General features: G+C 41.8%; 1 protein-coding gene across 1 annotated transcript in view; it reads left to right on the forward strand.

The window, feature by feature from the left end:
• The window catches only part of add3a (adducin 3 (gamma) a), a gene marked incomplete at its 5' end in the record, with an annotated part of 30,883 nt that extends 16,272 nt beyond the window's left edge, over positions 1–14,611 (forward strand). The window contains 7 exons of the mRNA XM_079220060.1: positions 1,356–1,532; positions 2,854–3,111; positions 3,875–3,979; positions 4,071–4,157; positions 6,415–6,538; positions 9,076–9,162; positions 11,684–14,611. Coding sequence (XP_079076186.1) covers positions 1,356–1,532; positions 2,854–3,111; positions 3,875–3,979; positions 4,071–4,157; positions 6,415–6,538; positions 9,076–9,162; positions 11,684–11,934 — 1,089 coding nt within the window. The 3' untranslated portion in view covers positions 11,935–14,611. The remainder of the gene's footprint in view (positions 1–1,355; positions 1,533–2,853; positions 3,112–3,874; positions 3,980–4,070; positions 4,158–6,414; positions 6,539–9,075; positions 9,163–11,683) is intronic.
• Positions 14,612–15,995: the final 1,384 nt, after the last annotated feature.

Genomic DNA, 15,995 nt, shown 5'->3' on the forward strand with positions numbered 1-15,995 from the left:
ACACACACACACACACACACACACACACACACAGGCTAACTGCTGCTGTTTTGGGCACCCAGCACATTCCAGCACCACTCAGCTTCCCCTGCATGTATTAGACCAGCAGGGCGCAGTTTTTTCTGCTAAATATAATCTCTCCACAACCATTTTTACATTTCCCTGCTCTCACTTTTCTAGCAACACTCCATAAGCCATAATCTCTTGCCTTGTGGGAAATGTTGGCTAAACAGTCTTCCAGCCAGGCTATTAGGAGTGATGAATTGAGTAACGAGCTGATTTGTTGTTGTTGACGTCTGTCAACAACAGCATCTACAGAAGGGTGTTGTTCTTCCTTTTATTTATTTAGCCAGTAGGAAAGCTGAAAGGAAGCCGGCAGATGGGGATTTCAGGAGGTCTGGAGCAAGCAGGGAACATTAATACATATTGAATATGAAATCAGTAATAGCTGATATTCAGTTTTACATTTTGTGTATCTTCTCTTAAAAATCATCTGTATGGTTGACGGGAAGTGTGGAAAGATTGTGGAGTAGCTCAGCTAATTTAGAACAACAAGTTATAATGTATAACACTTAGTTTGGTTAAATTAACGGTTCAATGGAGTAGTTCATCTTGAGGTAGTGTATGAACAGTAATGGATAAATGGAATATGGGTTGAAGTAACGGATAAACGGTTGGATGAATGTTTGCAGGGCAACGTACGAATCCAAAAATGAACCAATTCAACATAAACCCCAACAATCCAACTGTATGAAACAATATTGTTACAATATCCACTTATACGGGTCACAGAACTACAGTGTTGGGATCAACAGACTCGAAGCAATCTGACTTTTTTTACATGGCATGCGGTCACTAGTGTCGTACAGCGGCAGAGCTGTGAGAGATGCCATGACGTGTCAGCGCTTGTATTCAAGTCGATGTCATGTGTGGGGTTTCTCTGCTGTTTTGCCGCTCAACTCTTGCGTGTCTTTGTTCACTTGTGTGGAGGATTGTCGAGATGTTGTTGCATCCCTCGCTGGAACAGGCAAACCAAATCTCCTGATTGACTCTCCCCGGTCAAGCAAAAGAAAACATTAATCCATCCTGCAAAGCCCGGCTTAATTTCTATAAATACATCCCCCCACCATGTTTGTTGTATGCCCTGTGCAGTACTGTACATTATTGGTGCTATGGTAGCTTTAGATTAAGAGGAAGCCCATTTTGGTTTTGGTAAACTAGATGTTATCATTTTAGGTGGCGGATCCAATGCCACAGTTGTTTGATGACAGAAAAGTGTTTTTGTTTATTTTGTGTCGCTTGAGGCATCTGTGGTAAGTTTCTCACGCTTCTCCCTCTGTTCTTTGTGCCTGCAGGTGAAGGCCATGGCGTGCGCTGGCGGGGTGGACAACCTGATAGTGCTGGACTCGGCCAAGGTGAAAGCACAAGTGCAGACCGTTGTCAAGGACGGGTCTATCAACATGAGTGGCAATTATAAGTGGAAGTTGGGCGAGATGGAGTTTGAGTCTCTGATGAGGATGCTGGATAACCTGGTGAGTCAAAGTGAAGGTCATCGTAATCATCAGGCTCATTAAATGGCTAACTACGGTAAACACTTTTCACTTCACTTCCGCGTGTTTTCTGTCAAGATTTATTTTCCTTCCTCGAACGTCAGCACATTTTGGCATTTTGAGACTTTTTTTTTTCTGACAGAAAAAAAGTCCAATCAGTCATTTTCATGTAACTAAATGTCTGTCTGTTTTTCTTTCTCATTCATTGAAAAGATACATTAGTGACACAACCTAGAGGCATTCCAAGAATGCATTGCATTTCTTTTCCACTCCGAGAGAAACTCATGTGTGGGATGTTTTATTGCACATTCACTTTCTTTGTAACCAACTGAAGAGGGACTGGGTCACGACCATGTGCAGTGTGGGCCACTGTGGGAGAAGAGAGGTGTTAGAGAGAAACCTCTACTGTAGGATCATAAAATACAGGGGAAAAGCAGAACTGGGTTTTTCTTATCATCTCTCGGTCCCTCTGTTAGCTCTCACACCCCTACTCTCTCGCTCTCGCTCATTGCCTCTCAGCATGTCATCTCTGACTCATCCGTCTCTCTTCTGACCCCTCATGAACACAGCGGAAAAAACAACTAGTTACTCTCTACATGACCCTCTTACAACCCAGTATACAAATGCAAAGGCCTTCCTGATTTGAATGTGGAAAAGAAAGGGTATAATATGAAACGGGACGTTGTAGATAAAGTGAATGCCAGCACCAGCTGATCGAGTCAAGCTAAAAGGTCAACTCTGGCCATGGAACTGAGATGAAGAGTAAAGGACAAAATGCAAATGTCACTGTCAAGCAGAGTGTGGAAAAATGTCTGACAAACAAACAGCAGGACCGTGTGAGAGTTCAGTGACAGACAGAGGGGGTGGGGGGGATGTGTGAGAAAAAAGGAAAGATGAAGAAGCGGATGGAGGGAGAGGGACAAGAGAGAAAGGACCAGAAAGGAAATGTCTCTCTGACTCTGTCCTCTGTGCTGCCAGAAACCCCGGACTCACAACACTGTGCCTGTCTGTTTCTTTCATTTGACTAACTGTGAAACTAGCAGCTCAGCCAGGAAGGAAAAACAGCATTGTATCCTTATGAATGTATTAAAAAATGTGATCTATTGAATACCATTTGTGGGGTAAAGAGGATCTTCCAACAGTGGATGGAGGACTAAAAGTAAAATGGGGACTACATAATTACAAATGTATAAATTGGCCTCGTCGTGTCCATGATGTTTTGTTTTCTGGCCATTGCTCACAAACCAAATCGTCTACGATCAAAGAACTCAAACCGTTGATGTGGTTCTGCTTCCTGCTGCAGGGCTACAGGACAGGTTACACATACAGGCACCCCATCATCCGAGAGAAGCCCAGGCACAAGAGCGACGTGGAGATCCCCGCCACGGTCACAGCGTTCATGTTTGAGGAGGACACGGACAGCTGCGCCACGCGGCTGCCCTTCAAGTTCCTGCAGCAGCGGCAGCAGAGGGAGAAGACGCGCTGGCTCAACTCGCCCAACAGCTACACCAAGGTCAGCGTGGAGGGCGGAGAAGAGCGCTACAACAGCCGGACAACCACGGTGAGCAGAGAGAGTGTTGATTGGGAAAACATGAGGAGGGGGAAAGATTTTAGTTTTTAGTACTGATTTCTGCGCATATGAAGCTGAACTGAGACTAAACGCTTTCCGAAGGTTTGTAACAAATGGCGTGTGTGTTTGTTGATGCAGTGACAAAGTGCAGTTCATTGTCAGTTGGTGTTGACAGCTTTGTTTTGGTGACAGTTGTTCCTCAGTGAAACAACTGCCAGAGAAAGCTGATGTAAGATCGCCATCTACGGGCTGAACAGAGAACTACATTGGTGTTTGTTCAGCTGCAATGGTTCATGATCTTTGGAGGCTTTTAGCTTAGAGGGATTTTTTTTTTAAGCAATCCAGTGATGTAATATTAGACTTCTACAAAGTCTGATGTCTCACAGGAGACTAATTTGAAGAAGAAAAAAAAATATATCATACTGAAATAAAAGATAAAGATACTGAAATATCTTACTGTGTTTTTTGGGACTTTAAGTTTCTAATGATGGTGGATTCTGCAGTTCCCAGTAGAGTTTCTCACCAGACCAACTCTCTGACCGCTAGATGCCTTTATCTTAAGTCCCCCGGTTTGTAACCCACACTTATATATAAGTATAATAATATAATTTGAGTGTAAGTTCTATATAAATAGGGTTACATATAATGGTTACATGGAGATTGTATATATGTTTTACAGTGCTGGGTTGTTGCTGTTGTTATTTTGAGCAAATAGTTTTGATCTCACCTGTGTTCGCCTGCCTTCCTTCTCCAGTGGATGAAGGCGGAGGAGACGGGAACCCCGATCCGGATCGAGGACCCCAATCAGTTCGTCCCGCTCAACACAGACCCCAGTGAGGTGCTGAAGAAGAGGAACAAAGTGAGTCTGACTTATCTCTCCTCTCCGTCAACATTGTTTTCAACACTGAATGCTTTCCGATGACATCATTGTGTGGTTTGACCTATCACAGATCAGAGAACAGAACCGCTTTGATATGATGTCGTCAGGGCCGCGCTCTCAGCACCTTGCAGGCATCCCTGTTGATGAACCTCGGCGGGTAAGAGTTTCTTTCTTCGGACCTTATGAAAAAAATCTATATTCACTTTGTTTGCTGGCCTTTCAGCCTGACGTTGGTCTGTACGATCACTGTATTGTCTCATGACACTTGACCTGTTACACATAGAATAACAATACCAACAAAAAAAAATCACAGAAATGAAAAGCAAGCTGAATTAATGTAGATTACTTTTCAGATTCAACTTTATTGTGATTGTAGAGTACAAGTACTGAGACAACAAAATGCAATTCAGCATCTGACCAGAGTGCAAAAGAAAGCAGTAAAAGTGAAGTGCAATGTGCCGGATAAATACAATGTAGACGGTATAAACAGTGGATATGAAATGCAGATTTATACAGTATTTAATGTTACAGTCCTGCTAAAGGAAAATCATTTTTGGAAAAAACAATTTGCTGTAAACCAAGTTCTCTGGCATTAAGGCTCAGGATATTATTTTGTTCATACAAATTACATCATTATTATTTTTCAACATTGTCTTCATTTGTTTTATAACTCAACAACACCTGGAACTGAATAATGCCACAGCGTAGCCCACACATCCACATCACCCCTCCAGGTCCAACCACTAATTTATTCAGAGTGTGTGACTATTTAAAGAAACAGTAATAATCTTAATAGAAACGGTACAGGAACACCTTCGATAATATATGCTGTTGCAGAGTGCTAATAGATAAACAGCCCTTGTGTATGAATTAAGTTGTAATAAAACACACTCATACCAGTTATACATCTTGGCCTTTCAGGGCTATAGTATATTCTATGATATATTGTGTAATCCTATGTGTTGAAAGTGAAATTCTGACTTCCAGTACACATTGCTTTCCATTTTACCTCTCTTCAAAACTCTTCCAACCCTGTGATTTGGGAAATTCACAAGTAAAAACAAGCTGTAAACCCTTTACTTCCTGTAAGGGTTAGGGTTAGGGTTGACCCTAACCCTAGACATGGCTGAAATTTGAAGTAATAAAAAAAAAAAAACTGAACTTCATGTAGAGTTTTCCTTCCATTCTGAACCCTTTTTAAATATACACATAATGCACAGCAGCAACATCATAAACAGCAGCTGCTTTTCAATGTGTTTATTTTTCTTCCTTTGTGTTCAGAGTCAGAGACATTAACTTCACATTTCAATTTCATTCTGCTCCAGAAAAAGTCCCGTGTGTCTTTTTATGGCCATGCAGCCCTTTTATTGCCTGTTGAACCAACAATACAGATTTCCCTCATTACTGGTTATTGAGCAATAATTCAAAGGGGTTTTCAGTTATTCTGGCTGATTGGACACAAGTGAAAACACCTGTGTCGGCGCTCCATTGTTGCTTTAATCACCTTCCTCAGTAGCTCAGGAAGCACAGCCAGTTTAATGACACCTCTTGACCACTAGGTGGAGGCAAGGAGAACATTTTGACAAGGCAAAAGGAATCTTAGTAAGTTGATATTTGTACTTAACAAGATAAATGATTAAATAGACAACGATAAATAATAATATATAGGAAAGAATAAGGGTAAAATATCTAATTTAGACATTTTGATGTTGATGGTTTTGTGGTCTTGTTGTCTTGAAGGATCTGGCGCAAGTTCTGGTAAATATCCACAAATGTTTTCTAATTGTTATTGTTTGTTAATTTTTATTTGCCTTTTTTTTCTGGATTCGTTTTACACATTATTTCCCATTCAGAACAGAACACATTGCATGTGTTGTATCAATGTCGTGTTTTAAGATTGACACCAATTTTGTATTCATTTCCACCGGCTTTTTTGTTTTTGGGGACAACCTTTCACTAGTTGTTTTCCCGTGCGTGAGTTCTTGAGAATGAGATGTTGTGTTGGAGCATGATGGTTTTCAGAGGACGTTATTTTGTCAAAAATCAAAGTTGTAAAATGTGTGTTTCTTGTGTGCACACATGTGACTTGTTTTGTGAGTATGACGGTGACTCTGTAGTGTTAATTGCATTAGTACATGTCTCATGCTTGGTGTTTATGTTTCCACAATCTGTTAATAAGATGTTGGTTTGCAGGCTAATTGGTTGGTGATTATATGAGTTCTGTGCGACGTGGTCGACACTGTGATCTTTATATGAGGCTGTAATGAATGATTGGCCCTCTCATACACAGTGGGCGTGTGTGCCTTCTGAGTGCGTTTTCATTTTTCATTTGTGCGTTTAAATCAGAGGGGGTGTGTGTGTGTGCGCGTGTGTGTGTGCTCCCATGCTTACCCCTCTCCATGTCTCCTCCCCAGCCATACGTGCCCACAGAGGAGGAGCAGATGGCTCCCTTGCCTCCCAACCCCTTCAGTGAGCAGTCAGAAAAGGTGCTGCAGGAGTACCGCACAAATGTCGAGAGGAGGCATCTAGGCCCCAATGGTATGACACACACACGCATTAACACACACATACACACACACACACACACACAGACCAGTCCATGAACTCATGAGTTTGCATGTTCGCTGTGTGTGTGTGTGTTTGTTCAAAGGTGTGTGGAGTTGTTTTTTATCTCTTTCACGCTCAAGAGCCCATTCTCACAGAGAGACATATGGACTTCACACACACACACACACACACACACACACACACACACACACACACACACACAATGTACTCAATGTTCTTTGTGTGTGAGCAGCAAACCATCATGCTTCACATATGTGAAGGTTCATTTAACAACAGATTATTGAGTTAAGACAGTCGATCAATAATCAATCCGTAAAGCCCACTTGTAAAGCTCACAGGAAGAGATTAGTTTGAGCCAGCCTGATTTGCGTGAGCTGCAGGTCTTCAAAAGATGTGTGCTCTCATTGAAATATAATGTGTCAGCGGGGCAGATAGTATGAGCCAATGTTGGTCTATCACAGATATCGGTTTATATTTTGACATTAATCATTTGCAGCAATATTATATTTTATAGTTTCTATAGATAACTGTAACCTCAATTTATAGTTATGTATCATAGTTCAATGTTTAGTTTACTGTGTTACTTTGCCATCTTTTAATGTAAAATGTATTTTACAATGTATTTTTACAAAATATCCCGGTCCCGACATACATTATCTTTTATACTATCTGGCAAATCTGTCCCTCCTCCTCCTCCTTCTTTAAAATTGTCTCTTGCAGATTGATTACTGTACACGTTGAGTTTGCTCTGTGCTCCGTCAGCAGTTTTGTTGATAATAAACATCCATAAAGTCTCACGGTTTGTTGCCCTGTCGCCATAGCGGCGACCCCAGTGGACACTCCCATATTCTAACTGACTGCCTTGGGTATCACACACAAACACACACACACACACACCTATGTACCTTTTAACATGAGGGCTCGGTCCCTGCGGGCTCCACTGCTGCCTTCATTGGGTTAACCTTGTGTGTGAGGACGACACACACACACACACACACACACACACACACACACACACACACACACACATATACACACACACACACAGTGCTGTCAATGCTAATCATATTATCCCACTGCCTTTCAGACAAGCAGAGGGGAAATCAATAGTGAACAGATAGTGAATGGGGGTTGACCACTAGTCCCGGCACAGAATCCCTCCACGTTGGAGCGAATTAATGCGTGCGCTTGTGTGTGTGTGTGTGTGTGTCGATCATCCTTATGGAACATGGTGCTAATGTGTGTATGTGCACATGTACCGCATGAGAGGCCGGTGTGACTAAAAGATGGCAGACCGAACAGACAGCAGGTCTTCTCACCCGCCACATGAGCGGGGCCCGTTGCTATGACACTGTTGCCTCTACAGGCCCACGAATCCCCCGATGGCCAATCTGGATGCAAGCTGGAGACCGTCTGTCATGGCCTGATATATGCCTGGGCAACACACACACACACACACACACACACACACCCACATACAGGTCTACTCTCTGATTAGTAGTGTCCAGTCCACTCTGTGTGTTTCCTTTGGAAAGTGTAATTATTTTCATCACTACATGAAATGTGCATATTGCAGGTTGAAAACAAGCCGCTGTAAGCAGATTTCATAGCACTTTCATTTGGACTTGGTAATGTTCGACGTGATGAGACGCGTGCAGCTCATTCTTTATTTAAAAACATGCCCTGACCTCTAACTGAGTTCACTCCTCAGATCTCCACTTTTTGACGGAGAACATATTCACACGTTCACTGCACAGACCCGGCTGTTAAGCAACCACCTCCTATACGCTGCTGAGTGACTGAGACGCCTCAGCATACTGAATGTGTGACTGCGCTAACAAACGTGTTAAAGTGATATGGGAATGCCGTTCATTCACACTAATCAGTGTTCAACGCTAATAAAGTTACGAATGCGGAGCTCGACTGTAGCGTTCACTGTATGTACAAAGGTTGTGCTGAAATACGAAAACACGAGTGATCATTTAGTTTTATTGCATTAAGAGCCATGAAGGAACTTAAAGGGCTTTTGGAGATTTAAAAAAAGATGATAGGTTAGGAAATAAGAAATGTTTTACTCTTAAGTAGAGTATGGATTGAATGAGCATTTAAAAGTAGTTGTTGCTCCTTTTGTAAAATGTTAGCCTATGTCATAATTTGGTACGATACAGTGATACAGTTGAATGTGTCCAACCTGCAGCCTGGACGTCTCTGTTCATCAGTGGGACATGAGGGCGCCACAAAACATTGCAGTGCACACTGGGAAACGGATAACAACCGATCAACAGGGATTTTGGGAAATTTTGTGGAAAAGCAGCTGTGCATGGCCTGATTCTAACATGTGTGTTACCACTAATCTCCCAACCCCTCCCCCTGACCCTTTATCCCAAATCCCTCCCCCCTCTACCTCTCATCCCACTCACCCCTGCTGTCGTCCCACTACTCCAATCCTCTACACCGCCCTGCAATCCCCTCATCCCTCCCTCGCCCGCCCCCCAACCTCCCTGCAGATGGAGAGCACGAGCTAACCTCCGACGACGGCTCCACTCTCTCTCAGTCTCTCACCCAGTCTCTGCAAAGCACTCCAGCTAAAGAAGGTATCACTCACCCAGAGAGAGAGAGAGTGACACTTTGTCAGAATGATCTTAACTGCCTTGCTCTGTGTTTGTGTGTGTGCATGAGAGTAAAAAATAATACAAACTAAATAACTGTTAATTCAGTATGCATTGCCTAAACTACTGATCTGTGCTATGAGTTTGTACTTCACTAATGATTTTAAATGCCAAAACTTGTCTTTCTGCAATAATGAAACGGTAATAATGTCCCCTCCACTCCCAGAAGTGATAAAAGCAAACCTTTAAATACTGCTTTTTAAAGCATACATTGTTCTACATTGTTCAACATATGTTCTACATTTAAAGATACAAAACAAATTCAGAGCCACTGGTTTCTGTTCATTTCAGTACAATATGAGAAGCAAGTTGAGTGAGGTAATCTATCACAGCAGCAATTATGTCACTTAGCCTGAACTGCTTTTGAAAGCTCTCCCTGTTGGGACATTTGGGGACATTGAGGTTTTCAGAGGCGGCCGTCACAACCAAACCTTTAAATCAACTTTACATTATTCTTTTCAGAATGTACATATTTGCTTTTTGCTAATGGTCTTCTGGGTTTGACTTTAAAGGAATAGTTTGACATTTTGGCAAATTTATGTTGATGTGCTTTCGTGCCAAGTTCAATCGATGCCACTCCCATGTCTGTACATTTAGTCTGGAAATTATCTTAGCATAAAGACTTGAAGCAAAAATATGCCTACTACCACCATAAGGCTTAATAATTAAAATGTGGAATCACTGGTTTAACTTGTTCAGAACAAATGTAAGTACGCAACGGACATTTCTTTTGTTTTACAGAGAGTTACATATTGTAACTGTTTCATGATGAACAGTTTTTCCGTCCCTTTTGCTAAGCTCAGCTAGAAAACCCTCGTAGCTTTAAATGTAAAATTATTGCTTTTTAAAGAGCATACATCACAATGTTGTATGCGAGCTCACTCAACTGTGAATGTTGCAGCGTCCTTAAACGCACCACAAACCAGAATAGTTATAACGAGTTCACATCAGGACGAGATCTTGTGCCTCTTTGTTGCCTTTGGTGTAAAACAGCTCAGACCTGCAGGCTTGGTAACGTGAACATGCTATGATGTCCCATCACATGATTTCTGGGTTATTAAATAGCCTCTTGGATCTACAGTCTCGTCTCTATTAACCAAGAGAGTTTTGTGTCTGACATTTGAAGCCAGTCGGTGTGCATCCTCGAGAGACAAAGATCACAGCGGCCTCCTTACAGGTTGTAAATAATGATGCCGTGGGATTGACTTCTTGTCAGCTTCCCTCCAGCACACACACGCGCGAAACCACACAAAGAGTAACACTTAACCCACGACAGCACATTGACTTATTCTGACATCACCGCGATAAGCTCAGCCCATCGCTGTGCTAAGGTCAGGTCAATTGTTGCGTTTTGTGTAAAGAAATTAACACAAGAAGTCATCTCTGTTAATGTGTAGAAACATGATGCGTCTGCTCTGCATTCCCAAACACGCATTAGCAACACCAAGACAGAGATGTGACACAGACATTAAGGCGGTAGCTTTAAGCCACTGTTCAAAGACCTATTTATTTTAAGGTGAAAGGAGGACAGACTGACTGGGCTATCGGGTCACTGGAGTTTTATGCCGGGATATTATAAAAAAAGTAGAGCACTAGGACACCATGTCTCTTTGTGTTCAGCACACAGTTCAAAATGTATTAGTGTATTTGGTACAGAAGGGACTTAACAAGCCTCACTTTAACTACATAAGCACAGTGAGGCCTTAAATACTACTAATAATAATAATAACAAAATAGAATGCAGTCCATTTTTGTTAAGACAGTAAAAGAGAGGATGTCATTCAACTGTAATTTGTTGAGGCTGTGGCTCAGGCTGTTTACTGTTAAATACGTCTTATTTTACATGCTGCTTCTGTCATTTTGTCCGAATACATGGATTCTGTTACATTACTGTTCATGTTGGCGAGGTCCCTCCTTGTATGATGCACATGTACACTGGCTGAAAGTTCATAAAATGAGTCGGTTAAAACTAACGAGCAGAAAGAATTCTGTTACAAGCATTTCATTTCCTGCCTTTAAGTGTATTCATGGTATGCACCATTAAAAATACGATGATAATGTAAATTATATGATATGGCAACATATGGAGGAAAAGCCACGTCGCATTAAGGGTCTTTTCGTTTTTACATTTTTTTATTGAGTGCTTTTTTTTTTACTTACATCGGACATAATGAAAAATCAGTGTTTCCCAACATGCTATTTACCACAAATATTCTATGATAAAGATTTGATCAGTCTGTTTTAATTATAGCTCTTAAGTGTTAACTGTCTTACCCCACATTATCTCCTCTTACATTTTAGTACCCTTTGACTTTGCGCAGAGGTTAGCCGTGTGACGCATCGTGCATATCCTTAATTATTAGCTATAGGTGTTGTCTGTACATTGGGTGTGTCTGTCAGAGTTGTTTCTTGATCCCTCTCCTCACAAGACCTTCTCCTCCCTCAGACAACCACACGGGCCTGATGAACGGCAAAGACAGCCACGGCGACGTGGACGAGGAGCTGTCCAAGCGTGTCAGCCAGCTGACCACCAGCGTGGAGAGCGTGGTGATCACGGTGCGTGCCGGCGAGAAGATCGAGGAGGCGCTGTCCCCCGAGAGCTCGCCTTCCAAGTCCCCCAACACCAAGAAGAAGAAGAAGTTCCGCACCCCGTCTTTCCTGAAGAAGAACAAAAAGAAGGAGAAGACGGAGGCCTGAGAGCTGACGGGACGGGACGGGACGGCCGTCTGCTCAGAAGAAGAACGCGTGACGGCGGCGGCCACCTTCTCTGTTTTATGTCTGTGTTTTATTTTGTCTCTGTTTTCAATGTTCTATTATGTTTTTAATTTTATTCAAATTTTTAACAAAAGTTTTTATTTGCGAAATGGCAGACAAAACGGATCACGTATAAAAAAATAGGAATTGGTTTTCCACGACAACAAAAAAGAAAGGTCTCTCCTTCTGCTAGAAGACATCATGTTTGTGAAATGTTGGGATGGGCATGTGGATGCACACGATAAAGTTGCAGCAGATTTGGAGTGACGTGGGTGGGTGGTGTGTGTCTGCACATGTGCACACATATACACACATATACACACCTATGCAGCGCTCCAACAGGCTTTCTGGTGTCATGTGAGAACATTTAGATCCTGAATAACTGGCTCCTCCTGTTGTGTCCCAGGCTGAAAATACTGGAAACCACCTCGCTTATGTCTTGCGTCTAAATCCAATTGAATTCAATGATTACGTTGCAACATGAGTGTTCTTAAGTTAAACTGCACAAGTTGAAACTAAATCTTTTTATTTTTAAGTTTTGTTTTTTTACATCCTGGCCACCTGAGTCTCCACAGAGATCTGAGAGGCCACATGACATGACACTGGAAAACTGCTCTCAGAATGAACAGCCAAAGGATTTGTGTTGATGTATTTAGCTTCTGATACACACCTTTTCTTCATGTGATTGTGGTTGAACTAGAAGAGATGGGTTAAAACTGGACTGGACAACATAGTGAGGACAAAGGCTGGCATTTTATCACAACTAGAGCTGCTGACTCACTCAAATATTTATGTAGCATTTTCACATCTTTTCCTCTTCATCTCAATGTTGTTATTGCCAAACTAAAAAGACGAAACAATCTCATTTCAGTAGTGCTTCACCATTTGTGTCTAGTTTGTCATCTCATGAAATGTGATCTTTTTTTATTCAACACAAATTTGGTATTAGTCAACTCTGTTTTGTACTCATTTGTAAGCTTTTACAGAGAATTACAGCAGTTACGCACGTTTTCTCTTTTTGCAAGAACTGAATTTATACGGCCGACTATGTTCTTTAGTGATGCCTGATTGCTGAAATTATATTCTAATCTTCAGAGTACACAAATTTACTATATAACACAGATATATTAACTGGATATGTTGGTTATAGATTTTTAACTATATATTTTTTATTTTATTGTGCTGCACTTTTCTTGTGGTATATAACCCATTTCAGTTGCAGGTGGTTTCATCAGTGAAGGAGATTGTGAAGTAATTTGATAAAAGTTGTGCAAGTAGCAAGCAAAGCATGTCGGAGAGCGGTCAGGACCCCGAAAGTGAGTCGAATGAAGCGGGAAAGAAAATAGTCACTCTTTGGTGTCGCACATGAAAAAAAATCTCTAAGAAAAACAGGAAGTGCAGTGTCGAAATACTAAGTCCAAATATCTGCAGTGGTCACTGAAATGAGAGTCACGGGTCGTGAAGTGTGGAGCGGTGACACCTTTTTGTTTGGTGTGTTTGTGCGTTTGTTTTTAAAGCCATATTCTATTATTTTTTCCCAACAAGGGTTGCGATCGTCTGCCTGCTCGGGCGTCGAGGACCCTAACGAGACCTTTTGTTAAATCTCCCCAGTGACTGCATCGACACCCCTCAGGCTCCCCAACACTTTATTTCTTTTTCAGTAGCTTCATCCACAGCAGCTTTATTTGCCATGTATTTCCTCCTGGAACTGGAACATTACAAGGAGGCCGTATGGACATTTTTATTTTTATTTGATCGCTCCGAGAGCCAAGTTGTCATTTCAGCTTCTAAAGCCTCCCCTCGTGTAATTTCTCCAGTAAACACGACCGTGTTGTAACTGTCAGATGACCCACGGTTGAACTCTGCAAAGCCAAAGTGTAATGGGTGGCCACATACATCCTCCCCCAGCCGTTTAACCTGATGTACCAATATCCCAGCTAGCAATGTGAAGTATTGGATTTTGGGGGTGGAGGGGGTGTTTAGTGACATCTTTAGTGGTAAACGATGGCTTTTGTCTCTTGGCAAAGAGCTGCTGAGGTCACACGACTGGAAGATGGAGAAGGGAGGTGTGAGTTTGGAAATGGAAGTGTGTGTGTGTGTGTGTGTGTGTGTGTGTGTGTGTGTGTGTGTGTGTGTGTGTGTGTGTGGTAGAGGAGGCAGTGGGTAAGGACAACCTGACACTAACGCACCATCTTGTCATCACTCAGACCGTCTTCTTCTTTCATGCCATCTCTCCTCCCGGGAAGTTCTCTTTTCATCCTCCATGTTTATCGCAGTATGCTTTCTTTCATTCTTTTAGTTTGCAGAAAGCGCTAGGCTTTATTTTTTATTTTTTATTAACCATTTTATGAGCAAATTGCTCCCAGTTGAACTGAATGTGCATTGGATCCTTGTTTTTTTCTCCACTTTTATTTCCGACTGTTTGCACCTTGCTTTACTAATGCTCTCTATCAACCTTTGTTTCTGTTAAAAAATAAATAACGAGTTTTGCTTTGGCATGCCAGAATGAGCCAAGCTACTTTGTGACCTGTGAAAATCCTATATAAATGGTTATCTAATGGAGTTGCTTTTAGATGTATTGCTAATCAGTGTAAATTCACAAATAAAGCTGTATTTTAAGAAACGGAAGCTCATTTTTCATGTTTGTTCATCACAATTTGCATCATTCCTCAAAACAGTTTTTATGTTCGACATAATCCATGCACACTCATTTTCCTTTTTGCCACAACCATGAATTCAGAAGAATAGACCGGCTTCAAGAAGAAGGACCTATATGCTGAAACACAGTGCTTTGGTGTTAAATGAGCAGGAAAAAACAGCAACTGGTGCCTTATAAGATGTTGAAATATCGAAACGAATATATTGTCTGTGAATAGTTCAATCAGGAAGTCATGACACATTTATGCCAATGATTGACTAAATGCACGTGAAAATGTGACAATGATCATAACGGAGGCACCGGAGATATGGAAGCAGACGTGCTGTGAACTGCAGAGTGAGCACAATGCCACATTGAGCTCTGCGTCGCTCTGTGAACACAGAGAGTAATCTGACACAGTCAATAAGATGTGGTTTCTCCAAGATGCTGTATATTCATTGAGGAGGTACGCATTACCTGAAATGCACCCTTCAGTATGAGATATATTTTGTTATTGGCATACTGTAAACACTGTATGTCATTTTGTTTACAGTGTAAACTCGTGTATGAGAGCAGTGGTTTCCAATGAGTGTTGGGACTGTTACTGGTGTGGTAAATAAGAACGTCTCAATTCTGTTTCAACAAATTTGTTTTATTTTCTGGATTTTTTTTCTAAGATGATTGATGCTTTCTTGTGAAACACAGTCTAGTTGTATTTTGTTTTAAGTAGCCTCGAGCTGTTGGCCTTCAGCAGAGATGAGGAGTGGGCTGTAGAGGTCTGGTCAGCTCATTTTCTAACTCCACACCCCTGATTTCAATTTTTTTCTCTTCATTTTAGCCCAATTCCCTCAAGTGACATCACATGATAATAATTGTATTTCAAATAGCTCCCTCAGGAGCCACAAAAGTTGTTAAACTACTTTTTCCAAGTACAAAGTAGTCCCTAAGTCCTGTAAACAGACTTTGATGTGTTCCCCTTTTAAGGGTTAAAAAACCTGGAACCGCTGCTTTAAACAATCGTTACGTTGTTCTATTGTTTGTATGAGTTGGTGTGACTTCTTGTTTGGCGTCCTTATGATGTGTCCACAGATACTCACTTTACTGCCAAAGAGTCCGCTTCTCTCTTCACATTTTAAATCGGCTGCACTCCTCCCACAACGGGACGTCCGCCTCGTGTCGGTGCAAACCTGTCGCAGCTGGACACGCCGTGGTCGTCTGTGTTGCGCAGTGTCCCGGCAACTTTGTGTGCATATGAGCAGCCGGTGTGCCTTGACTGTGTTTAAATACAAACCCTGTGTGTCATGATAGTGTGTGCTAATGTCCCCGGACGATGTGGGAACATTGACTCAATATTTACATCTTGAAG

This window comes from Taurulus bubalis, assembly GCF_910589615.1.
Source record: "Taurulus bubalis genome assembly, chromosome: 6".
NCBI lineage: Eukaryota > Metazoa > Chordata > Actinopteri > Perciformes > Cottidae > Taurulus > Taurulus bubalis.